Source organism: Elephantulus edwardii, unplaced genomic scaffold (assembly GCF_000299155.1).
Source record: "Elephantulus edwardii isolate Elephantulus edwardi_28Jun2011 unplaced genomic scaffold, EleEdw1.0 scaffold00075, whole genome shotgun sequence".
Lineage (NCBI taxonomy): Eukaryota > Metazoa > Chordata > Mammalia > Macroscelidea > Macroscelididae > Elephantulus > Elephantulus edwardii.
The window spans coordinates 11,335,319-11,362,523 of NW_006399825.1; the positions used below are offsets into that span (position 1 = coordinate 11,335,319).

Genomic DNA, 27,205 nt, shown 5'->3' on the forward strand with positions numbered 1-27,205 from the left:
GACCAATATGCCAATTTGATTATGCCTCCATCCACCTGTCCCCACACACCATTCTTCTTCTAACACACACTCTTTTCAAGTAATGGACAGGTGCACAATTTCCATTCTAGGGACTTGATGTGAACAGACCCAGTTTGTGCCGTCGAGTCGCTTGCGACTCATAGCGACCCTATGTACAACAGCCCTAAACTCCGCTCTGTCCTGTGCCAATCGCACTGTCTCTGACACTCCCATCCCAATTATCCCAGTCACTGAATCAATCCACCTCATAGAGGGTCTTCCCCTCCTGCGCTGTCCCTCCACCCTCCCAAGCATGATGTCCCTCTCCAAGGACCGGTCTCTCCTCACAACATGTCCAAAGTATGTCAGATGGAGCCTCAGAATCCTTGCGTCCAAGAAGCCACCCGGTTTAACCCTTTCCAGGACAAATCTGTTTGTTTTCCTAGCAGTCCATAGTATTCTCAATACTCTTCTCCAGCACCACAGCTCAAAGGCAACAATTCTCCTTCTATCCTCCTTGGTCATTGTCCAACTCTCTGATGCATAACAAGTGATTGCGAAGACCATGGCCTGTATCAGACGCACCTTAGTTTCCAGAGAGACACCATTGCTCTTCAGTACTTTGGGGATGTCCCTAGGAGCTCTGGTGGCCTAGTGGCAAGAAGCTGCGCTGCAGTCCTAAAGACCACAGTTCGAATCCACCTTCTGCTCTGCAGGAGAAGGATGAGCTATCTCCTCCCGTGCGATCAGCTGCTTCTGAAAATCTGACGGAGGGCCAGCTGTGGATCATTTGTGACTCTACGGTAAACAATAACATCTGAACCTAGATAGCTTTTATTTCATTGCTAAAATAGATTTTACTATTTGTTTTGTCTCATGTTTCACTGATTGGGGGTTTTTAAATATATTGAGGACATATTATGGCATATTCACTCATCAAATCATTGCATGTTCAGTAATCAATAAAGTATTTGTGGAAGGTTGTCAAGAGGAGTTGGTCTCCAGAAAATAACATCATGCTTGGAAAAGTAGAGGATCATCAAAGGAGAGGAAGACTCTAAATGAGATGGATTAGCACAGTTACTACAGTGATAGACTTAAGCAGAGATTGCCAGGATCTCTCTGGATTGGGCATCCCGTCTTGTAGAGGTCACTATGGATCAGAAGTAAATCAATGATAACTAACAACAATAAGACAAAAATCACTGCTCACACTTTAGTAGGCTATGAGAGTGCCCACTAGCATAAATAAGGCATCCAAGAAAATATGCTTCATTTAGATAGCAAAACTGATGTAAAGTAAAATAAACTAGTAAAGTACAAGACAATGTTCTCTTTTAGACTACTTTGAGAGACACTGTGCAAGTATATAACGTGTGTACGCAAGCAAGGCTTTGAGTAATGATCTGAAGGATAGACAGAACAACTCATCTGGGTAACTACTGTTTCAGGCAGAGAAAATAGTAAATTCAAGATCAAGATCTTGCCACTAGTAGGTGCAAAGAAGATACAGTCATTTGATAGAGCCCTGGGAATAAGGGAGAGAATAACCATAAATTGAGATTTTTAAAAATATAATTAACAAGAAGTCAAGGGTCATTGCTGTGTACCCAATTGGAGTTGTTGTTAGTGCTCTGGAGTCAAGCATGTCTCATAGCGACTCTATGAACAACAGATCTGAACCCTGTCCTTTCCAGTGCCATCCTCACAATCTTTGACATACTTGAGCCTATTACATCAGTCACTGTGTCACTCCATATCATTGAAGAATCTTTCTTTTTATGTCCTCAACCTTTTTGCCAATGTCCCTCTCCAAGGAATAGCCTCTCCTAGCAACATAGCCAAAATATGTGATATGAAGCTTTTTTATCTTTGCCTTGAAGGAACACTTTTCACCTTCTCCAATGCGTATTTGTTTGTTCTTGAGGCAGTCCATTGGGATATTCAGTACGCTTCAACACCACAAATCAAAGGCATCAATTCTGCTTCTACAATCTTTATTCATTATCCAGCTCTCAGATGTATAGCAAGAATTGAAAAGATCAAGGCCCGAAAAAAAAAAATTAAAAAAGAGACCATGGGTTAAGACATAGCTTAGACCTAAAACTGACATCATTGTTCTTACATAATTTGGAGAGGTCCCTGATCACAGACTTTCTCAGTATAGTATGTCTCCTAATTTTCTGAGAGCTTGTGCTAAGGGTGTTGCTTGTGGATCCAAGTAACATGAAATTGTTCACGTTTTTCGGTCTTTTCTTCATCTATCATGGTGTTACCCATTCTTCCACTGGTTAGAATCTTTGTTTTCTTGATGATGATATAGAAGCTGTATTGAAGGTTGTGTTCTTTGATCTTCAGCAAGCAAGGTTGTGTTATCTCTTAACACAGATTCGTGACTTCCAATTAGAGTAGAGAACATATTATATATAGGGTTCTAGTCAAGAGACAGCATGCTTCCTGGTGGCATGAATAGTTAAGCACTGAAGTATTAATAATATAATTGGTGGTTCAAACCCAGGCATAGAAACCTCCCATTTCGTCCAAAACGCCTGGTGATCTGCTTTGACAACCTAATGAAGCACACTTCTACATTGACAAATGTGAGGTTGCCATGAGTCGGAAAGAATTAGAGGACAACCAGTGGTCAGAGGAAATACACTAGTGTTCTAAGAAGATTCTAGATTCTGCTTTATGAATACATTGAAAAGAAGCTGGGGTGGAAATAAGGAAATCAATCAGGAAACCTGTGTTATGAGACTGGTAACTAGTTAAAAATGGAGAAGTGGTTAAAACCTTGATATAAATTATATTTTTTGACTACTTGCATGCATATTTTGAGGGGTTGGTGAAAGCAATGTCCAGATTATGACAAGATTTTTCATTTGAGCAAAAGGCAGATTTTGAGACAAAATTACATGAAGAAAACAAAACCACATGCATAAAGGGTTTTGGAAGAGAATTTTTTCAATTCTGAATCTGCTAGATTGTGCCATATAAGCTTTATGAACCTGCAGTTTAGGAAAAGGTTTTAGGTTTGACATTTAAATTTGAAATTTGTCAGCACTTACATGGTGTCTGAGACATAAAACAGATGACATTGGCATGCAAAATCATATTCTCTTAATGTTTTTTTGCAACTGAGTCCAGGAAGGATAGAGGAATAAGTAAAAGGAAACATACTTGAGCCTCAGAGAAGTAAAAAGAATTTCTAAGGGAGTGTAATGTTCTAGGAGGCAGGTGAAGACTCTCCATCGTAGAGAGCACAATAAATAATTAACTCTGCCCTAAATAAAAAAGAAAAAGTGAAGGTCTAGTTTTAGAAATCTGAAAATACTTGTTGGCTTTAATTAGAAATAATAACAACAATAGAACTCTTAGTGGGAGAGAGGAATGAAAGCCTAACTAGAATGGAGTCCATGAAGGACAAGAGGAGATATATTGGGAATTTCAAATATTTGTGCAACATTCAAGAAGTTATGCTTTAGAAGGAAATTGAAAAAATGGGGTTGGAACCTAAAGATGTAAGTGGATTCCAAGACTTTTCTTAAAATTGTGGTATTAATAGTTTATCTGTAGACTGATCTTCCGTTGTGTATCTGGAAATTAGACCTTAAATGTTGACAGAGATCTGTGGGGAGAGAAACTGTGATTGGAAGTAAAAACTGTGTGAACAGATCATTTTTTGGATCATGGGGTCTTTGGGAAATGTCAGTGCTGCACAAGATGGAATAAGAACACTGGCATCACAGACGGAGAACAGAAGGGGCACCAGAAGAAGGATAAGGGCAGCAGAAAAGGAAAGCTTCCAAATTAAATATTGCCCATATGCATTTTGCATAGGATTTAGGTTACTCCAGCCCTTAATTTGTTAGTGATCAATCTTCCACATGCCACAGAAACTTACAGTATATGTAAAAGTGAACATTTTTTAATGTAAAATTTCCTTTTACATGTCTATTTTCTATCAGTGTGAAAGGTAATTTTGGAGGGGTTAAATGCTACAAGACCATTTACAATCACTAGATGCTGAAAACTACCATGCCTTCTGCAGCGGGACTTACACAATGGCTTATGTTAATTAATCTATAAGAACCTCTGTTACTCATGTTGGTGCTATGATAAGTTCAGTTTTCTAGTTAACTGTGACCTAACGCATGTGGTTTGAATGATTTAGCAATGTTGAAACAAGTATTAGTCTGGTATTTGTATACTTTGAGATGAAAATGGAATAGAATCTTTTGACCAGTATGGATGAGATAAGATACTTTGTTTGGGTTTCGCAGGTTCAGGAACTGGGTCTCATCTTTTCAGGAGTGCTGGTGCTGTTGAATGCCACCAAGTCCATTTCTTACTCATAACAACCCATGTGAGAAAGTACAATAGTTACTGAAAAAGGAGCAGAAAGAACATGGTGGTGGCTGAATCGGATTTCTACTGCCTTTATATAAGGGAACTATCCCCATCAATAATATCTATAGTGCCAAACAAATAGCTACATTGTCAGACATGCCGCCCTACATCCTCTTCTATTACTAGGAATCATTTGGGTTCAGTGTTCATTGCGACTTGACTCACGGTTTTGAGGTTTATTATGGAAATAGGTTGTGGGAATCGGAGAGACAAAGGATATCACATAGTAAAAGTCTGAGTTTAGTAAACAACAGTTCCAAGCCAGACTAACATCAAGACACAATTCCTCAATTAGTTCAGACAGCTTCTCAGTCAACAAGTGAAAGCCTAGATTCAGTTCAGCAGCACAAATAAAATTCTGGCTTCCTCAGCCATCCAGCAAGCATTCTCTTATAGCAGTTACAAGTCAGCTTTTCATTCAATCTTCCTGAAGCAAAACCTTTAACTTTGATTTCCAGGGTTCTATTAGACTACATACACCTTTCCGCAGTCTCACCACAGTCTCTTCACAGTGTGGAAAGTGCTCTCTTATATTGGTCCCACAGCTGTTGATGTTTTACAAGATCATACATCCACAGTTGAGATAGCTAGAGACCATGCCTCCAACTAGGGCTCATGCAAGAAACTGAAAAGCCATTTTTCAAACTTCTAGCTGCACAGGCACACATGGTTTTCTACAGTGTAATCTTAATGGAAGCAGATTGCCCAGTCTTTCTTCCATGGAGCAGCTGGGTGGGTTGGAATAGCCCGCCTTTGGTTAGCAGTAGAGTGTTTAACCATTACACTCCAAGGCATAAGAACTTTTATCCATAATATGCTTTGCTGAGACAATTACAGTTCAGTTATGGGAATGGGCCATAAACCCAGCAATGGAGTTACATATTTGTGAAGTCTTTAAATAATACCATTGTCATCTCAGAGAAAAGTGATATATTAATAATGCCTTAAAGAGAGAAATCCTCTTAGTATATAACACTCTCATATGTCAATTACAAATACTAATACTACACAGCAGGGACTTTTACGGCACAGCTGTTCTTTTTTGTTTTCTTTTTGGCTAACTAGTATAGCATTGCTTAAAACCCTGGGTGAACATTAAGTAGTTTCCAGTACCAATTACTGTTTAGTCTGACCTTGAAAAACAAAAAAAAAAATCTCTGAAAATCTAGCCTTATATTTAATAGATATAAAATTATTATTATTATAGAGAGCTCCAGTGGCCTAGTAGTAAGAAGCTGTGCTGCAATCCTGAAGGCACATGGTCCGAACGCATCAGCTTTGAATCCACCAGCTTCTTACGGGAGAAAAATTGACAGTCTCCTGTGTATTACTGCCTCTGAAAACCCACTGGAGGGTTAGCTATGGGTCAGTTCCCACTCAGTGGAATACAACGACACTGTTATGATATACCTTATAAACTTGTGTTGATATCGTCTTATGGAATATACTAAAACATCAAAGCAAAGTCCTACAGAAGTCATATATAATGGTTCATCTTATAAATTATGAATCTTATGCCTTTGCACTGCTGATTGAGATTCTAATTTTTCTCTTTTTCCCAATAATTAAGGTACACATTATATTAAGAGTTAAGGCAAGCTGAACAAATATGGACAGGTGAAAGTAAGTACACTGTTGACCTCTCTAAAGTACTCAAGAGCAATGGTGTCTCTCTGGAGACTAAGGTGTGCCTGATACAGGCCGTGGTCTTTGCAATCACTTGTTATGCATCAGAGAGTTAGACAGTGACTAGGGAGGACAGAAGGAGAATTGATGCCTTTGAGGTGTGGTGCTGGAGAAGAGTATTGAATGTACCATGGACTTCCAAGGAAACAGATTCATTCTAGAGAGGATTAAACCAAGCAACTCCTTGGAGGCAAGGATTCTGGGGCTTCATCTGACATACTTTGGTCATGTTGCAAGGAGGGACAGGTCCTTGTAGAGGGACATCATGCTTGGGAGGGTGGAGGGATGGCACAAGAGGGGAGGACCCTCTATGAGATGGATTGATTCAGTGACTGGGGTAATGGGGATGGCTGTGTCAGAGGCAGTGCAATTGGCACAGGATAGAACAGGGTTTAGGGCTGTTGTACATAGGGTTGCTATGAGTTGCAAACGACTCAATGGCACATAACAACAACAACATCCAGTTCACTAAAACTCACAGTGATATTATGAACTACAGATCAATACCTTGTTTTGTGCTGCACCATCCTCGCAGTTCTTCCATAATCAAGCACATTATCTCAGTCACTGTGTCAATGATATTTCTATGCATATATCTATATCATCTATATATCTATCTCTTTATCTGTCTATATCTATCTATGGGAGACTTAGTGTCAGCTGCATGTGGCCTCTGGTGTCTTGAGCTACAGATATGGAGGGATCCAGGTGCTTGTGGCATTCTATTTACCCCAAGTGGGGGTTGGCAGAATGCACTTGCCAGATGAGCTGGGGGTGTCTGGCCCAGAGTTTGCCAGCATTTGGGCATTCCGGATAATAGATAATTAAAGGTCGTGCCAGGCCTAGTGCCTTGGGAGGCTTAGTAGGGTCAGCAGCACGTGGCCTCTGGCTTCTTGTCCTCTGGCGGACAGTGTTGGGTGAAGCTCCCCAATTAAAACAAGCTTGGAAGCAGGAGTGGCATCTACTTCTGTAATAGCTTGTGTCCGGAAACCCTATGAACCTGCAGAGAGGATGAGAGACACACAAGTGTTGAGGACTCTCCTTCATAGGGTCGCTATGAATCTCCTGTAACTAGACGGCACTTAACAACAACAACAACAACAACAACAACATAGCTATCTATATCTCTGGATAGCAGAGCTAATAGGGGGCAAAGTTAGAGAAATTTTTTAATCACAACCAAACACTCTGACGGAAAGAGTTCTTAAACGTGGTGTTTTGGGACCATAGTCTCAAGAATGTCAAGATCAATTGACTATCCAAAAAGGCAGTATTCTATATCCTACAAGGTGAGTAGTGGCTGGAGTATTAAAATGAGTAGTCATTTATGGTGCAATTATCTGTGTTATCTGCAACAAAGAAGAGGGAAGAAAAACAAAGATAATTAGAAACAGTACAGTGAGCTAATGGGCCTCAACTTCGTTGACCCTGAGACCAGAAGAAGAAGGTGTAGTACAGCTACCACCACTGACCACTCTAAAAGTGATTGCAGTAGAAGATCTTGGATAGCAAAATGCGGGACAAACTAAGAAACATAAAAAAAAATGGGCTTACTGATCCAATAGAGACTGATAAAATCTCTAATGCTATGGCCCTTAGTCACTCTCTGAAACTGGAAAAAAGATCATCCCCCACCCCCACTTCTGTGGTTCAACTTTCAACATAGAGTAGATAGAAGCCTACCAAGTGGACAATAGCTCTCTTGAGAGTAATTTTCCACGTGATATCAAAAAGCAGCATTTACCAAAAATAAAGCTCAGAAGATAGAATGTGGAAGGATTGATGGAAATAAAACTGACAGGAAGTGGGAAGATGTGATTTCATTGTGAATTTTGTGACTGATGTTGTAACATATACATGTATAAATGGTTTCATGAAAACCAACATTCTTTATAAACTTTCAAATCTCAGTGAATAAACATAGCTAATATTTGTTGCCAGTTGATACCATGAGCATTTTCAAACATAGGTATAATGATAAATATAAAAACTTCATCACATTTTATACATTTATGTTTCTTTTAAAAATTTAAGCTTTTTTAAATTATGGAACTATTTTTGGCTTTGAATTTTTGTTGATACTGTGTTTTTTTCAGTAATGAAAGGAAATGAGAATTTTGATAATGATTATGTCCCATGCGAACTGTGGTGGTAAAGCCAATAGATTGAGGTCAATTTTTTTAGGCTTACACAAGTATGCAAGTCCAAGTGAAGGGGTAGCATGTACTAGAACTGTGAAAACAGTTTCAAGAAACTGAAAATATTGGTGGGTGATATTTGTCCCATGAGTCTTGAAAGGGTTAAAGTGCGATGTGATTCTTTTTTCTCTTTTATCAGATAATTAGAAAGATAAACTTCTATAGATTGTTGTCATCTTAGAATAATCCATCATTATTAATCCACTTAAGTTTTAAATCAGTTCATAAATAACACCAATTAAAAATAGAAAATGTTATGTCCTCAATTTCAAAAGTAGATTTTTTTTTTTCCTGTTGGTGAGAGTACTGTTGGATTTTCCAATTAAAGAAGTCTCCATACTGAAAATGAGTAGTCAATTATGAAAATTATTTTCGAATATCCAATTTGCATATCCCTAATTGTATTCGTTTCTTTTGAAAGACTGAACTTGGAATTTATGATGTTTTGATTGGTTACCCTTCTACTTGTATTATTAATATTATTGCCAACAAGGTTCCCCTGTGAATAAGGCTTTGAGTCCCTTTACTGAATAAATGTTTGATTCATAAGTAGATTTGTTTTATTTAATGAATGAAAAATACTTGAAGGTTTGCTAGATCTTTAGCTTGTGTACAGGGCGTTTTGTTGGCTTGACAGTCACATCCCTGAGCTGCCTTTTGCAATCAGTTCTGGACTTTTACTTATTAGCTGATAGACATCTCAAGTTACCCTATGGTGATACTGTATGCTGGCCAAAAATGTAATTTCAAGGGCTGTTCTGGTTTCTTCAACACAGTAGTGTTTGCACAATTGCTTGAATCTCTTTATTATACTTCTTTTATTTTATAGAAGAGTAACTTGAAAAGAAAAAAAATTAAAATTTTATATTAATGATAAGAACCATAAGTCTCATATGAGATAAAGTTGATATGACAATGGTAAATGAACATATCTTTATCTCCATCGAACTCAGTGTTCATTATGTTTAAACTTGATGGTGCACTTGAAGGAAGGAAGAGAAAAAAGGAAAAGACATGTAACAAAATGAATGAGACAGCTATGTATACAAGATATAGTAAACACTATAGCTATAATCAGGGATTTTAAAATGTGTTTAAGTTTCCCGAGTTGTGTGCTGTACAACATGTAAGTCTGTTCTACTTTTATATGTTCGGTTTCCATTGAGGGAACCCTCTTGATGAGTCACTGAAATCCATAGTGCATATAGGAGAAAGGAGGGAGTGGAGAAGGGTACCCATTCCATCCTTTTAAGATAATGTGTTTGGCCAGAATTACTTCCCTATTTCAGAAGTAAACAAAACAAAAAGCCTTTTCATTATTTCCCAGCCACTGTCGTGTTAGAGTTTAGTTATATTGAAGAGTTAAAAGCAATAGTACAGAAACATTACAAAGGTTTAAGTTTCAAGAGGTCATTTTCTTTAAAACCACAGAAACATCACCATCAAGTAGATACCACATTCGTGTGATATACGTATCCTGCAAAGTAATTAGTGTTGGTGGGTTTGTTTGTAGCTGATTGCTGTGTTTGACGAGCAAGAACCACTTCACAAGATTGAGAGCCCCAGTGGAAACCTGACAGACCAGCAGAGCCCAGATGCTTTTGAGAGGGACATGGCTGCCCAACTGGCTGCATTCAAGCCAATTGGGGGTGAAATAGAAGTAACCCCTTCTGCTCTGAAATCCGGTAAGTGTATTTTTAGTGATATGCTTTCACTTGGTGAAAATAATTTTCTTGCTTGTTTCTTCTTGCTTCTACTTTATGACTCTTATCCTCTTGATGTTTTAAATAAAATCTAGTTTGGTCTTTTTTTTAAAAATCATGTTTATTTTTTGTGACATAGCTTTTTGCAGCTGCTATTTCTCATAAGTAAGTAGTTACAATTTGGGTTTTTCTTTTAATTTTTTTTTAACTGAAGATGCATCTCATCTGTAGGTAGGCCCTTGAAATAGCACAGAGGAGGAGTTGACTCTTAAATGATGAAGTTCACTTGTATCCTATGAAAATCACTTTTAAAAATTTCTTTGAAAAAATACTTTTGAAAAAAGCTAAGGAATTACTATTTGAAATAAAGGTCATTTTGTGTTCTTAGTCACTTTCTTTATAGATATAAAGATTTATAGATATCAGTATTTGGAGAAAATATGTAGAATCCATTTTTTTAAATCCTCTCCTGCAGACTTATTAGAACAAGAACAATCACCCAATAATTTTTCTTTGACTCCTTTTTGGTTATATTTGTCTTGGAGGTGTTGGCAAGATGAAAAAGTAAACATTCTTCTTAGGTTTCAGTCAATTTACAACTCCAGGAAAAATAACATGCTAGTTTTAGGTGATCCTTCTTGAAGATGAATTTTTATCATTTTAATGGTCTGAAGTTTTTTGAAATCTACTACTATCTTGATACATAAAGAAGTTTTGCATTCTTGTTGAATGTATGCACACCTTTTGGGGGGACCAATTCTGAGCACCTGTTGTGGTTAATTCTCTATGCTAAGAACAAAAGCTAATTTCACTTTGCAAAAAGAAATCTTATCGCTCAAAGCATATGGTTAAAAACATAAAGCACGTAGTGATGGTTTTGCCCATTTGAAATAAAATGTATATTGTAAAGTGAATTTTATGCAATGTTGCTTCTTTATATTATCAAGTGAAATTTATGCATCATAATTAGCATCTATATTTTCTACTAATTTTCTGAAAGGTATCTGTAATGGCCATTCTAAAATAAACCAGACAGAAACTGATGACCTAGAGTTGTCGTGATATTCCTCCTTTTTTTTGTCAACCAAGCTAGCAGAGCAATCTGCTAGAAGTAGATGTTGGAGGGCTTAACGTCAGCCTCTCTTCATCTGGAGCACGGTCTGTGGCTTCAGCACCCTTACAGCCCTATCATTCATTTGCATAATGGATGCCTTTTACCCATTATGCAAATAGTATGGGAGGAAAATTAGGCAATAAGGGAATATGAAAGGGAAAATTGCTCTTGCTTATTTTAATATTCTATTTATAAGCAAGTACTGTGGTCTTCAAAAGACCAAACCTCAAGATACCCTGTACTGAGAATTTGTTTTTACCTTTCTCTCTTGTTCTTTCTCAGGGATTTAAGTTTGTTTTTCTTCAGCCTTTTCCCTCCCATTATTTCTTTTTGTTGAACCATTGGAGGAACATAGTAATGTTGACTGCAGGAAGAAAAGTAATCTGAGGTTTCCTCTTTTTTTGAAAGTAGACTTTCATGTCTTCAAAATTGATTTTTGTGAAGCAGTTATAAATAAAAGATTTATTAAAAGGTGACTACATGACAGGCACTAAGCTGAAGGCAGTGCTGCTATGAAATCCTGTGCTTACGCATAAAAATGCTTTTCAAGGGAGCTCTGGTGAACTAATAGATAAGGAGTTATCTTACCTGCCAACCCAACAGCACTCAGTTCAAGCACACACCAGCTGCTCCTCAGGAGAAAGATGGGCAGTCTCTTCCAATGCAATTTACAGCTTCTGTAAACCCACTGGAGGGTCAGCTGTGAGTTGGCTCCAGCTTGATGGGATTTAACTGCAATACTCTGTATGCAGTTTTATACTATTCTCACTTAAGAGTTGAGATAAAAACAGAGAAGTAATGTGACTTACCTCAAATTATACAGCTAAGATGTGGTAGATCAGAACCAAATGCTTGCTCATACCATCATTTGTTATCTTTTTCTCCAGTGCCTGTAATATACTCTTACCCATTTCTGGCAAGTCAGAACAGACGCATAGTTGACTTTGCAGTGGTTTTTCAAAGGCTGTGAATCCCACAGGAGGGGGTTGACCATCTCTTTCCTGTGAGCTACCAGAGTTCCTGCCTCTGGGTGAGCAGTGCACCTCCCCAAGAACTACACCACCAGAGTTCCTTCCTATCCTTTTGGTAAAACAGTAAGAGCACCAATTTCCCAAGAATTATTTTGTACATTTATATATGAACAAACCCCTTGGCTTGCAAATCCCATTTGAATCTAGTACCATTGATAAAATATTGACGTTAGCTCTCTGTCACATGTAGGTGGCAAACTTGGCCTTCTAGCTTGAAACCTTGGTAACTCTCCATGTCTCCAGCCCCCACTCTGTTCTTCCTCCCCCTTGCCTACTCTCACTGCTGCCGACTGGAGCTTCATCATCAGTCAGGCTGGTGTGGAGGCCTCAAACTGACCTTTTCTTTACAGAGCCTGCTTTCTCCGATCCCTGCTGCTGCCAGAGCTGCCTTTCTCAATCACAAATCTGATTATCTCTCTCCCCTGCTTAACAACCTCCAATGGCTCCCCATTGCCCCTAGGACCATGTCCAAACTCATTAGCAAGTGATGCAGATGGTTCCTCTGAATAGCTAGAGGAATTTAGGCAGGGAGGAATGAGGGAAGAATCTTCCCGTGCCCACCACATGGTTCTATCAGTGTGTGCTATTTTCAGATCTGAGACCTTAAAATTGGATGAAAACTGTATTTACTGGATCTTCTAGTTTAAAAACACAGTTAAGGAAGGAAGCAGCAGGATGGGCTTCAGTTTCTACTCACTCTGTGTACTGTGGCTGGGCATTGCCATCGTAATGAGTGGCTGTGGATAGCGGGGTATGTAATGCTAATGGCACTTTTGGAAGTGTGGATTGTGCTCTCAGGTCCCTGTGAGCTCCGGGGGAAGTGAAGCATGAGAAGCACTGTCAGGGGAGAAATAGGATTTCTGTTCCTGCTGTTAGAAGAAGGTGCACCTAAAATGCCCGATGCCACATCCTCTGCACTTCACCTCTGCTCTTTACTTGGTGTTACAGAACCGAGACTGGTTCTGCTTCACCCCAGGGCCCATCTGGGCAGGCTGATGGTGTAGAGGCAAGCTGACTTCTTACTTGATGAAGTTTCACTCACCCTTTCCATCTTTAGACTTACTCAAGGAATTAAACCGTGATCTGTTTATGTTCTTATCTTACTAAGGAGAGCAATTTAACAAATAGTAGACATCAAAGCATGCTTATAATTATGCTGTTCTCCAAAGTATCTCATATTTTACTGGTGAATGATATTTTTTTATTAAAATATACACAATAACTTTCTTTTTTTATTTAACAAAATTATTAACAATACTGCATTAAACTCTACAACAAATTTCTCCGTGTATACTTCTCCTGAGATTGACTGTGATTTGCAATCTATTAGCATTAAATAGTCATAAGAGAATAAGGGGAGCATGTTTCTAGCTCTCCATCATCTAGCCCCTGCTTCTCTGTCCACATTTGTGACTGGCTTCTTTTCCATAAACGTCTTAACCTGCAGCCGCCATGAGCCACTTGCTATTCCTTAAGTTCCCTATTTTATTCCAAACATATTTTGTTCTCTTCACTTGACTTGGCCCATTGGCTTCTATTGCGTGGTAGATGTAACTTACCTTTTAGCTCCAAGATAAAATACGACCTTGTTAATGAAGTGCTTACTGTTCAATGCTTCTAGATGGAATTAGAAGTCTTATCCTCTTCTGTCTTCCTCAGTCATATTTTAAATATCCTACTTCAGACCCTGGCATCTTTTAGTAATCTGTGCATGTGTCTGTCTCACCATTTCGAATGCAACAACTCCTGGCCACTTCTGATGCTGTTCTTGGTAACTGAAGCACAGTCTCTTATTGCCATTGAGTCAGAGCTGGCTGGTAGCTGAACCGCCAGTGGGTTGCTGAGGCTATAAATTGCATGAAAGGAGAGTATTGATTTTTCTCCCTCCAAGAGGTTAGTTAATTCAAACTACCAGAGAGGCTTTTGGGGAAGCAACGCAAGAGCCTGCTTTTGTTGTTGTTATATGAAGTTGAATTGGAACCAATTCATAGTTGACCCTTCAGTAGGTTTGGAGAGGGAGTAAATAGCACGAGGGGAGATTGTCTATCTTTCTCCCAAGGAGCATCTGGTGGATTCAAACCACCTGCCTTTGGATTGGCAGCACACCTTCTTACCCATTAGGCCACCAGATCTCCATTGCTTTAAACTAGGCTACGTGTATTGCCTTTGAAACACAGTAGGCATACAGTAAACACATTTTCTACTTATTCAAACAAGGAAGTTTTGCAAAGATGAGTAGATTTTAAACCAACCTAAAGTGGTTCATAGTTTCATGCCCTATAAACTAATGAGGTATATAATTTTTAATTTGGAAGAGGAATTTTAAGTGAGTAACCGCATTAATCCCAGTTTCATCCATCTAAATTATTTCCTACAATTTATTTTCTAATGAATTTTCTAATAAAATGCTGAATGACTATGTCTAAACTCTGCCATAATTAGCAAAATCTTTTTAACATTTTGAGATTCTTTGTTTCAGAAATTGACCAATATCATGACCCTGTAACCTAGAGATTTATACACTAAGAGCCTGCAATAAAGAGGAGATGTGGTAGTTCTGGGTGACACACCAAAGGATGATAGTCAAACTCCATTTAGACTTTGAAATTACCTAGGGTAGAGGTTTATCTAGTCTGCTATATAGAAACAGGGAGGTTATTCTGTGATTCTGAATATGGCTTTATCTCTCATTTTATCCCCTAGTTTTTAAATAGATAAACATTATAGAACACTTACATTCTAGTTGTTGAGTAGTTTAAATAGTTCACTACTAATATAAAGGTTAGTGGTTTTACCCCTGCTAAATCTCCTTTTAAATAAAAGGTGTGAAAAATTATATATAGTGAGTTTAACACAGAGATTAGAACCTAAGGTAGCAGGGAAACTAGATTAAGAGGAACAAAGCAACTAAAATGGAACATAATAACACATCATGTGTTTTGAAGAATGTAGTAATGTCAGTGAACTACCTGTGTAGAAAATGCCAAGCTGGAAACATAGACTGCTGTGTAACCCTTTTCTGAAAACACAATTAAATGATATTTATTTAGGAAAGAAGAAAGAAAGAAAGAAAGTCTGGATAATCTATTTCCAAAAGATCAAGACAAAACACAGTTCTGCTACTTAAATTGGTATCACAGCAACTCTATTTTTGGTTTATGGTTTTTTGTTTTCTGAGGAGTTTTCGGTAACACATTTTAGACACAATTTTAATTCATTTTATGCTCACTATCTGGGCAAAGAGTATACTTTATGATAATAAAAAAGAAAAAAAAAAGACTCGAGAAAGCTGTTGAGTGGGCAACAGTGAATTCCCAATGCTAAAGAAAGACGTTCGACAGCAAAGGAGCTAACTCCACTCAAAAGAACTGTCAATATTCTACAGAATTATTTTTGTAAGTTTGGGTTGAGAAGTATACAGTTCCACAGAATTTCATAAGTAGCAATTATCTAGGCAGTTGACATTGCATTACAAATGAGCAAATACAAGCTTCGAGTAGGTAGAATATACGCTGATGAAAATAGCTAGTCAGTTAAAGAACTAGAATTACAGTCTGTATCTCTTGGCTTCTCACATAGTGCTCTTTCAACTACATGACATTTTTAAAATTAATTGTGGATTTCATTTATACATGTCTTTTAATAAAATAGGTGATAAAATAGCACCTCATATCCTTTTGGACTTGAGGTAGAGTGTAAATTAATAAATAGATACTATGAATAGCTGTAAATCAAAATCTAATGAAAGAACAAAGATCAGAAAATTAAGGTGAAGACAATTTCTTTTAAATTATCCTGCAAGTTTTAGAAATGGATTTGTTCCTGCCTTAGTGTGTAGATGTCTCTCTCTGACTCTCTGTGTGTGTGTGTATGTGTGTGTGTGTGTGTAAAGTTCCACTAAAATTAATGACCATTTTAAATTCTATGATTAAAGATATTTGATCTTTTTTGATTTTTTCAAGTATTTGCACTTAGAACTTCCTTTTTTAATAAGATATGTTAGTGAAGGTGGTGATTTTGGTGTTTGGAAAAATGAGATTTCTTTAATCTTCTCCTCATTGATCCTTTCATGTTTTATGAGCACTAACAACTGAACAAGTTGGGCCAGTCTTTGCTTCCACTGAGAGCCAGCAATTTGGAGCTGATCCCACAGTCGATATTATTTATCTATTTCTTATTTACACACATCATCTAATCTATCCCTATCAGGATACCCTGGATTAGGAATTACACTGCTAACCCAAAGGCCAATGGTTCAAATTCACCGGCTACTCCATGAGAGAAAGATGTGATTTACATGAATTTACTTCTCCTTAAACCCGCTGGAGGGTTAACTATGAATTGGTTCTGGCTTGATGGCAATGAGTTGTTTTTTCAGTCAGCATCACAATATTCCAAACGAACCCTGAAGGACACATCTTGGGTACACTAGGAAAAAAATATTCCCTACCAGGACCATTTCAGCCACCATATTTCTGTGAACTCCACTGCACTAAGTTCTCCCTGCTCCAATGGCCTGTGCATGTCCCAGAATAATTTCTTTGTCATTAAGCCAAAATAGGCTTTAACTCTGTGCCCCTGTCAGTTTCTCTCCCGTGGCCCCAATTAATTAATAGGGTTTTGTTTAATAGTTTGTCTTAATACTTTTATTTCTTGAATGAAGTTTGCAATTTTGGGATCAGGCTTCCTTGTGAAAATATTTCTTTATTATAATTAAGTTAACAATATATTTTAAACAGTGCTGCAGGATGAAAAAAAGCACTTTACACTTAGCTGTTGCATCTCTTGTGATCCACATTAACTAGATACAAAGCCAACTGATTAAAGTTTGGAGTTGAAATGGTATTAGCTTTATTCTCTTTGTATGTTGAACTTTGAAGATGAGCTACTTTCTGTTTGAAAGTGATTCTTGTTTTTGAAACTTGAAAGCTGAAAGGTGCCTGGGATTGTTTCCATGTGTGTTTGTGCTTCTTCAAAACAGAAATGGAAATTATGATTGTATGTTTATTGTAATATTTTTTTTCAAAACAGTGGGTTCGCTTCTCTTTCTTTTCAGTAGTTCTCAGAAAATACTGCCTCACCATAGATTATTATTGGAAATTGTTAACATTTTCCCTCTGACTTTGACTCACTCCTTGCGCAAAGGAAACATATGGGAACGTTTTTCAGAATTTTTGAAGAAACCAAATCCCTTTATGGCACTGGTCTTCAGGAAAAAAATAAAGAAGGGGGAAGTTTATTCCTTTAATTAGGCGGCAGTATGTAAGTAGCTGCTGTGTCCATAATGTGAGTTTAAGTATTGGCATCTGATCCTAGACAAACACACTCACACCACACACATAGCAGAACGAAAGGTCTGGGCTGGCTTGTGCTTCTGATGGAACCTTTGAATTCTGACTACAAAGCCCACATGCAAGCATGGGTTTCTTGTTGCTAGAGTATCTGTGCTGTCCGCTCTGAAACCCAGAACTGAAATGACCAGGGAACTGGGATCATCTGGTTGAATGGACCCATAAGTCATAATTTGGTCAGGGAGTTTCATTCTATTTGTTTCTTGTTGAGGCTGATTACTCAAAAGTTAACAGCTATAGAATAGCTTTTCTTTCTTCTTCCCTGAGAGCCTGGTGGGTTCCCCCCGCCCCCATGTAGGCTTAGATGAATGATGTTGTAATTAGCTATGGTAACCTTGCTAAGTTATCATCAATCAGTCATAGGCATATAGTCAACAAAGAGTGTGCATGCTTTCTGGCATGACAGCAGCTATATCAGGGCCATAGGAGGTGACAGAATTTCTAACCCATTTTGGCACCACTCTTAGTGGACTATTTTTATTTCTTCCTTTTCTTTGTATTTTTTTAAAATTTTGTTTCAGAGTACAGGAAAAATTGCTCTGAGGGTAAAAAGTTAAGTAATACATGGAATGTTTAAAACATTTCTGTGTGCATACACATACACACACAATTTGGAAAAGAGCCTGAGGTAGTTGGTTATATGAAAGAATAAAAGTCAATTCCAAAAGACGGGCAGCTTCTGACAAATCTGAAAAGGCCTTTTTTTTGTTGACTTGATATGCAGTTCAAATGTGGACGATATTTTATTTGTGCCATTTTAAGTATGCCTGCTTTTGAAGCTTCTGAGCAACTGTAGTTAAATGGTTGATTCCAGGGATTGATGATCAGTTCATACCACTTTGCAAAAATAGTGTGACAAATTCTACTTAAAACACCATACATTAATATCTATTTAAACCTCTTTTGCAGAATGTGTGTGTGTGTGTGTGTAGGTCTGGTCAGTTAATAGTAAGAAATTTCACTGTGAAAAGAATTACACTGCCAACTCAAAGATACAAGGTTCAGATTGACCTCTCTGCTTCATGGGAGAAAGAGAGGAGGGGGCAGTCTCCTCTCAGGTAGCAATTTATTGCCTCTGAAAACCCACTGGAGAGTTAGCTATGAGTTGGTTTCAACTTGACAATACTCAGGTGTGTGTGTGTGTGTGTGTGTGTGTGTGTGTGTGTGTGTGTAGACAGAGAGTGAGAGTTGAATATTGTCAAGTCCCCTGCGACTCATAGCGACCCTATGTCCTGCCCTGTCCTGATCAGTCTCACTGACTGATACACCTACCCCTGTTGCCCCAGTTACTGTATCAATCTGTCTCCTCCAGTGTCTTCTTCTCCTGTGCTGTCCCTCCTCCCTGCCAAGCATGATGTCCTTTTAAAAAAAAAATATAATTTTAATGAACATTTACAAATTTTGGATTTCCATTCATTCATTCTTGCATCTTTCCCCTACCCACCCCTCCCCCAATTCTCTCTTCTCTTTGAAAACCAAGATAAAAATTCTTCATTTATAACAGTCCTCCCTTCACCCCCCCAAGTACAATCCACTATGAAACCTTCACTCTAGACTCCTGTCATTACCCTAACACCCAATCATATATTGCTTTTAAACTGTTCTCTCCCTCATCTGTTTCAATGCTGTATACCTAATTTACCCAATTTTTCTCAGTCTTACCCCAACCCTGATGTCAGTCCTATTCTACAACAGTGACACTATGCAGTATTTGTCCTTTTGTGACTGAGATATTTCACTCAGCATAATGTCCTCCAGGGTCACTCATTTTGAATAATATTGCATGAGATCCTTGTTTTTCAATGCAGCATAGAGTTCCATTGTGTGAATATACCAGAGCTTCTCTATCTATTAATTTGTTGATGGCACTTAGGTTGCTTCCAACTCTTTGCTATTGTGAACAAAGCTGCAATAAACATGGGTGTGTATATATCTGCCTGGGTGGCAGTTATGGTTTCTTTAGGGTATATTCCCAATAGAGGAATTGCTGGATCACATGGTATTTCTATTTGCAATGTCCTTTTAAATGATACGTTATTTATGCATGGGGGGAGGTGTGTCAGAGACAGTGAGGTTGGCTCAGAATAGAGCAGGATTCAGAGCTGTTGTGCTTGGGTTGCTATGAGTCGTAGTCGACTTGATGGCACATAACAACAGCAAAAAGAAAAAAAAATTAAAACAATTCAAAGGTGCCCATCAGCCTAATAGAACATCTATTTTCACTTTTATGTCCATTTCACCTTTATATATTCATCTTTTATGTCCTCTATGCTTCAGTTCTCCTTCAGCGTTTTCTTTAGTTTTGTCTAGTAATTCTAATGGCTAAAATGACTACATAAGTTGAATCTAAATTGGCTTGACTCTTAACAGATGAAACTACGAGACTAGAGTTTACTCTCCAAAACCTTAAGATTTTATCTAAAAACCCGTGGTTTCATTTCTTTCTTTTCTCAGCTGTTTTTTTTTTTTTCAAAGTTGATTTCATGACCTCTTAAAAAAATCCCACAGAGTTCACCATCTCCCCTTTGGCCCTTCCTGGTGCTAGACCCACACGGAGATGAAGTCTACAGATCCTCTAATAAACAAACGGAATAAAAGGTCACCTTCTCCCACTGTTCACTTGATATTAGACCCTGCGGTCTTTAAGCCTCTTTTGCAGATTGCTTTTAATAGTAAGACCACTTTTTGCCATGTTTGCAGAGGACTATTCTCTAAGTAGTGAAAATATTCTCAGTGATGCTGTCATCTTCAGCTCCTTGTACTTTCCTGGCCCAGTGATAACATAATTTGAGGTCTGGCTTTCTTATAAGAAAAGGGAGACACCCATGCTCATAGGCACATACGTAGGTGCTTCACAAACACATGCACAAAATCCAACATCTTACTCCTCCCCTCTCTACCCAACATTTCAAACTCCATTTTTCCAATTTTGTACCTGTTACCCCGTATCTCTTTCTTTGATCATACAGAGACAACCAAACATAATTGCCCCATCCTCTAAATAGAAATACTGCTTTCAGAGCCTAGAGGGTTTACCAGACCTTTTGCGAAATGCCTTTTAAATGACTATTCTGTGTTACCAATTTCCTAACATTATAACTCGGACTTTTATCCATATAAATCTTTGTGGTCATAAAAGACATCATTTCTCATAGATTTCTAGAAATACCTAAACATATGACTTATAATAACCATGTTGAATTTTTTTTTGGCAATTTGACATTTAGGAAATTTGCTAATAATTAAATATATGCTTAAGGTCTCTTTTTGAACCGACATTATAAATGTCAGGTTAAACTTGTGCTTCTTGTTGTTTGTTCCTATTTGTGTCTATATATACATTTTGTTTTCCCTGCCCAGATGGACAGGGGTAAAAAAAAGATCACTAATTTAATTATTTACAGAAGATTCATCTTAAGGACAAGCCACTCACAGTTGGACACGCTTTTTATGACTGGCCTAGGATTTTCTCATTTGCTTTATCTGATAAAGCCTTATGATAAATTATGTCTCAATATACATGTATTTGGTTCTCTCTTTTTTCGGTACCCTCTTTGATATTTTACTCAGATCTTGAGTCTGGCGTTATGAAAGGAACCAATCCTGCAACAGCTTGATCTGTTCATTCTCACGTTCTTAAGTGATAAGGGAAGATGACAGCCTTTGCTGGTATTGCCATAAGCAAAGCTATCTCCCTTTGTTTACCCTTTTAAAAAATGTTTGCAAGATAAAAGAAGAGGACCTCCCAGATATAATCCCCACACCCTGTCAATTTATTTTTGAAACAATGCATCTGTTATGCGTAGAGAATGGACCTCATTCCTTTTAGTCATAGGCTCAATGAGAAAATCGTAATTATGTCAGAAAATACAGGTAACTCACTAAAACTGTCAAAATTCATTCTAACTGTGGTTTTTTGTTGATATTTGGAATTCTGTGTTAAACTCCTCAAACTCCATTACAGGTGTAATAGATATGGAACTTAATTTACCTTCTGTGCAGAATTAGACTAAAGGACGTTGTGTAGTACATTTTACTTACTATCTTTTCATTTTTATGGAAGAATCCACTAGAGTAACTTACTTCATGATTGTTGACTATAACCTTATGTGGGAAGAATAATGCATTAGTTTTTTGCTTTTCTAATTTTTTAATTGACTTAAAATCATAACACTTGTGTTTGTTCTTTTCCAATCATTGGCTAAACTAAACCTTTTCTCCATTGCCTATATTTGAACTGCTGATGAAAGTAACTTTTGTGTGTTCTCTCTGTTCTGAAGACTGATGTGGATAAAAGCAAACTGAATGGTGTCATCTGGTTCTGTATAATTGTAATGATCAATTAAACTCTCCTTGTGTTTTTAAAATAAATAGACTTTCTACCCCAGAGATCTGGAAGCATGAGGCAAGCTTCTTATTTTAGTCACAGTTCAGGAAGAATGTCCTTTGACCTCACAACTTTAATTTCGTGTTACAGTTAGCTGCCCTCCTGGCCAAAGAGTCCATCAAGAGTTTTCTAACATTTGTTCTTTTAATATGATTGAGCTTAAGAACATAGGCTTGGAAATCAGTGTACTGGTGTCAACTCTAGAGAAAATGCTGGCTTTTTTGTTAATCAATAATTGTTTGTTTTAGACCGAGTTTGAGAACAGTATTATGCTAGACTACCACAGAAATAGGAAATAATGGAAGTCATAAACTCATGACGAAGCAATGTGCAAACTGGCTGCTGTAAATTCCTTATTGAATCTCTTATGTAAGATTCCATTTTCAAAATGTACAATTATTTTAATAACACAGAGTATGCAATTACAAAACTTTAGGGTTCATAAAAGGGCTTACCTCATAAATGAATTTGTTGATGTTAGCTATTACTGGCTCAGTTCTGATTCATTGTCATCCCACGTGTACAATGCAGAACTGCCCGTAGGGTGTTCAAGGCTGTCAGAAGTAGACCACCAGGCCTTGCTTCTTTTTCACTGGACACCACATAATTCTTGCTTCAAGCTGAAACAAACAAACAAAAAAACCCTCATCGGGACTTCCATTGGGTTTTTAAGACTAACTCTTACTAGAAGGAAAAGTGGTAAGGAATTGCACTACAGCTCGAAAGCACATAGTTCAAATCTACTAGCTGCTCCATTGGTAAAAAGATAGGCAGCCTCCTTTCATGCAGTATGTATTCTGAAATTGCATGAAAAGAGGTTTACATACTTCTGAAAACATACTGGAGGCTTAGCTATGAATAGATTCATATGGCTGCATAACAAAGATAACCACAAAAACTATAACAACCGTCTCTGTCAGGCAGAACTGCTAATGGATCAGAACCACCAGAGAAGTGTGGTGTCAACAGCACACTATACTATGGACTATGATAGCAAAGATCCTTTTATTCTTGTTCAGACCTCTAAAAGTAATCTCTTCTTTTCCAAAACACTATCTCTATCACAGCTTATTTTGTCTACATAATGCAGAAGGTTTGTAAAAAATCTATTTTCAATCCAGCTATCCTTCTGACAGAAAACATCATTTCCAGTTGAGTGTCAAAACTGTAAAATCATGAGTGTTCTATATGTGACTGCTTTTACTCACAGAGGAAGTACAGCCAGAGTGCTACTTAGGGCCAAAGAGGGTGAAACTTTATCTGACATACTTTAGGCATGATGTCAGGATTTGCCAGTCACTGGAAAAAGGCAGAATGCTTGGAAGAGTCAAAGAAGAGGGATACTCTCATTGAGATGGATGACGCAGTGACTGCATCCGTGGGCCTGAGCATGGCAGAGATGGTAAGGACGTGCACCAAGAACAGGGTTTTCCGTCTGTTCACTGGGTGGCTAGAATTGTAGCTGGCTTTATGGCACCTACCAACAACTACTACTGCTTACTACTAAAGAGAAGCAGTCCTCAGAACAGAGCAAGGAAACACTGCATGGTCCAAAGCCAGAGAGGGTATGTGTCAGGGATGCATCCTGTCTCCACACCTTTTCGATCTATATGCAGAACAGATCATTTGGGAGGCCAGGCTTTATGAGGGGGAATGTGGCTTCAGAACTGGAGGAATAGTCATCAACACCCTGCAGTACACAAATGGCATAACCTTGCTTGCTGAAACTGAGGAGGATCTGAAGCTCTTGCTGGAGAAGGTCAAGGAATAGTCTTCAATGTGTATTGAATCTCAAAATCAAGAAGACGAAGATTCTCACCACTGTGACAATTGGCAGCACCATGATGGATGGAGAAGAGATTGAGGTTGTTAACAGATACAGCTTGCTCGGCTCCACAATCAGCACTTTTGGCACCAGCAGTCAGGAAATCAAATGGCAAATTGCATTAGGTAAATCTGTTGTCAGGGACCTTTCCAGAGTATGAGAAGCAACAATGTCAGTCTAGAGACTAAGGTGTGCCTCATCCAGGCCATGGTCTTCACAGTTACTAGCTATGCATCAGAGAGCTGGACAATGACTAAGGATGACAGAAGAAAAATTGATGCCTTTGCGTTGTGGTGCTGGAGAAGAGTCTTGAACATACCATGGACTGCCAAGAAAACAAGTCTGTCTTGGAGAGGGTGAAATGAAGTTTCTCCTTAGAAACTAGGATTTTGATGCTCCGTCTCACAAACTTTGGATATGTGGCCAGGAGGAACCAACCGTTGGAGAATGACATTGGGCTCAGAATGATGGAAGGAAAGTGCACGAGAAGGAGACCCCAGTTGAGACGGATTGATCCATTAACTAGGGCAATGGGGTTATGTGTATCGGATTCAGTGAGACGGTCTCAGGACAATGCAGGCTTCAGAGCTATTGTGTGTAGGGTCACTGTGAGCCTAGTCTTTTTTCATTTTTGTTTCCCATTTTCGACTCTCCATCTGCAGGGCTGTAGTTTGTTTTGGTTTTTTTTTTTTTTTTTCTTCAATTTAGGTACTGAGAGGTCATCTTAAGCCTTTCTCTAAACTATGAATTTAAGTTTTCTTCTCTTCAGGCTTATGAGACAAATTTAAAAATGTGGTACATTGAAGTCAAGACAGTTGTCAGGGACATGAATCAGAAATGATTCATCAGAGCAAAGGGCTGAAGTTGTAACTGCTTGGTTGAAGAGTCTTATAGAAGGTTAATAATTGCATTAATTTCTTTATCTTTTTATTTATTTTTATATATTCAGTGATTCAATTTATGACTCATAAGACTTTCAGTCATATTTAGTAAGTGTATGTTACCTGTATTTGATAATACCTTTGCACAACAAAATGCAAATTTCTTTTTGATGCAGTACTACACATCTAACTGACCTAGAATACTATATCAATAGGTTATCAACAGGAAGCAGATGGCACACTCAAAGGTGTGACTGAAGAGAATTTAATTAAAAGGACTCTGTGAAACTGATCACCCACTTTCCTGAAAGAGCAGGGAGTTCTTAGCAGTCAAGGCCTGACAGAATTATGAAGAGGTAATTCTTATCAAATTAGTGAAAATTGAAGATGTGGAAGAGAGCCACCTGAGAGGATTAGAACCTGTCTCCCACACTTTCCACAAAGTAGAGATCTGTAGTTTAGGCATACGGCAATATATCTCACCTACAACTAAGTTCACACATGAACTTGTGTTGGATATGAGCTAGTATAATATGTCTTAGACAACTACAGCCAGACTGCTCTTTTGAGGCAAAGATGCGAAAGCTTCATCTCACGTGCTTTGAGTATGTTGCTAGGGGAGGCCACTCCATGGAGAGGGAAATCATTCTTGGAAAGGCAGAAGCTTGGTGAGGAAGAGGAAGATCATCAACCAGGTATATTGACACAGTGGCTGCCACAGTGGGCCCTTGTGTGTAGGAAGTGTAAGGATGGGACAGGGTTCAGGGGTCACCATGGGTCGTATGTGACCTCATACCACCTAACAATAACAACAACTAGCTCATTCTGGTGATAACTTCCCTTGTGATCCATGAAGCTAAGAAACAATGTCCTATTTAAATTGCTTTCTAAAGTCCTAAGAGTTCTGACTCATATTTTATGTGTGAAAAGTTATGTCTTACTATTTATGTTATATGGAGAAAGCTGACTTAGTGACACCATTGGAAGTGAGATACTTCTGCCTCTGATCTGAACCACTTGAGCTAGTTGAAGTCTATTAAGTCACCCAGGCTGCAAAATCTGTCCATAACCTCAGATGCCAGTCACGTGCTTGAGGGAGTCCCTATGACTTCCTCATTTCCAAATAGCTACATAAAAATTCCAGGATTTCCTATAGATCCTCATGATGTTAGCTCTACTTCATATGTTATATCAGCCTTCCAGAGGCTTTCACTTTGGTCTGCTGACTGAAAATTTGCAAATTCTTTATGCTCCATAATTTAGTTGTATGATTCGTAAGACTCAGAAGAATATTTTTTGTGTGTTTATAATTATAGTTTATTATAACAAAATTATAAAGATGAAGACATGCAGAGAGTGAGATCTGGGAAGTTCCCCAGGGTGGAGAATTGACGTGTCAAAAAAGCTCTTAACCAACCAGGAGGATCTCAGAGCTGAAATGTCTGGGTTTTATTGATATTTTGTTATATAGGCATTTATACCGATAGATGATGGATAGATGGATAGATAGATAGATAGATAGATAAACAGATAAACATAGATAATACATACACTTTTTTATTTTATACTCGTTTATTTACAAAATTTTTGTATGTTGTTTTCACACAGGATCTTTCCCATTTCTTCACCACTCCCACCACCCACCCATCAAATTGTGCGATCCTATGGTAAACGCACTACCCCCAGCCATCCTCAGCTGTTCCTCAACCCCCCACCCCTTGGATCTTCATACTTGTTCTACAGTAATTTATGATGGTCTTATACAATATTGATCTTTATGGGACCAAGTTAGTTCACTTAGCATAATGCTCTCTAGTCCCTCCCAAGTTAGGTAGTAATTTACAAATTTATTGTTTTTGCGTGCTGAGTATTCCATCGTGTGAATGTACCATACTTTCTCAATCCATTTAATTGTGGTTGGACATCTAGGCTGTGTCCATGTTCTTGTAATGGCGAATAGTGCTGCTGTGAACATTAGTATACACACCTCTGTTTGTGCCTCAATTTTCACTTCCTTGAGGTATGTTCTAAGCAATGGAATAGCTGGTTTGTATGGAATTTCAATGTTTAGTTTTTTTGAGGAAGCAGCAAACTGCCGGGAGGGTCACCTCTGAGTCTGTTCCATCCTGGCGACAAACAACATATTCATTAAATGTTTGAAATATCTAAATAATTATATCATTGTCCAAAGACCCAATGATTATTTATAACAGCCCATTGTTACATCGTTATAGTGTTGTATAGACTGGTATACTTATTCAGAGCTTAAGTCAGAACTGACCAAATTAGCAATTATTCATCCATTTTACAAATTGTCATATGCTCTGCAGGACTTAATGTTTTGTTTGTTTGATTTGACTTAAGGGAGGGTTTTCAGTTATGTATGAAAGTGTTTCAGATGTATTTGTCTAAGTCTAGAACAACTAAAAAAGTTTCTTTCACCTAAAGTGTACAGATAATTGGGGTACTTTTTTCTTGTTTTGCTTGGATTATCTGGGTAATTACTCCATTTTCCACCTGAATTGTTATAGGTAGATACAGCTTGAATATTTTCTGAGAGATTGTTGTATTTTCTTAGCCAAGTATCTTATAGCTAAAGGGGCATTATGAGACCAATGT

General features: G+C 38.0%; 1 protein-coding gene across 3 annotated transcripts in view; it reads left to right on the forward strand.

Annotated features, from left to right (window-relative positions):
• Positions 1 to 27,205, forward strand: part of PARD3B (par-3 family cell polarity regulator beta) — a 1,417,836-nt gene that overhangs the window by 514,022 nt on the left and 876,609 nt on the right. For all 3 annotated transcript variants that reach the window (XM_006889111.1, XM_006889110.1, XM_006889109.1), the window contains exon 3: positions 9,808 to 9,979. In XM_006889111.1, coding sequence (XP_006889173.1) covers positions 9,808 to 9,979 — 172 coding nt within the window. The remainder of the gene's footprint in view (positions 1 to 9,807; positions 9,980 to 27,205) is intronic.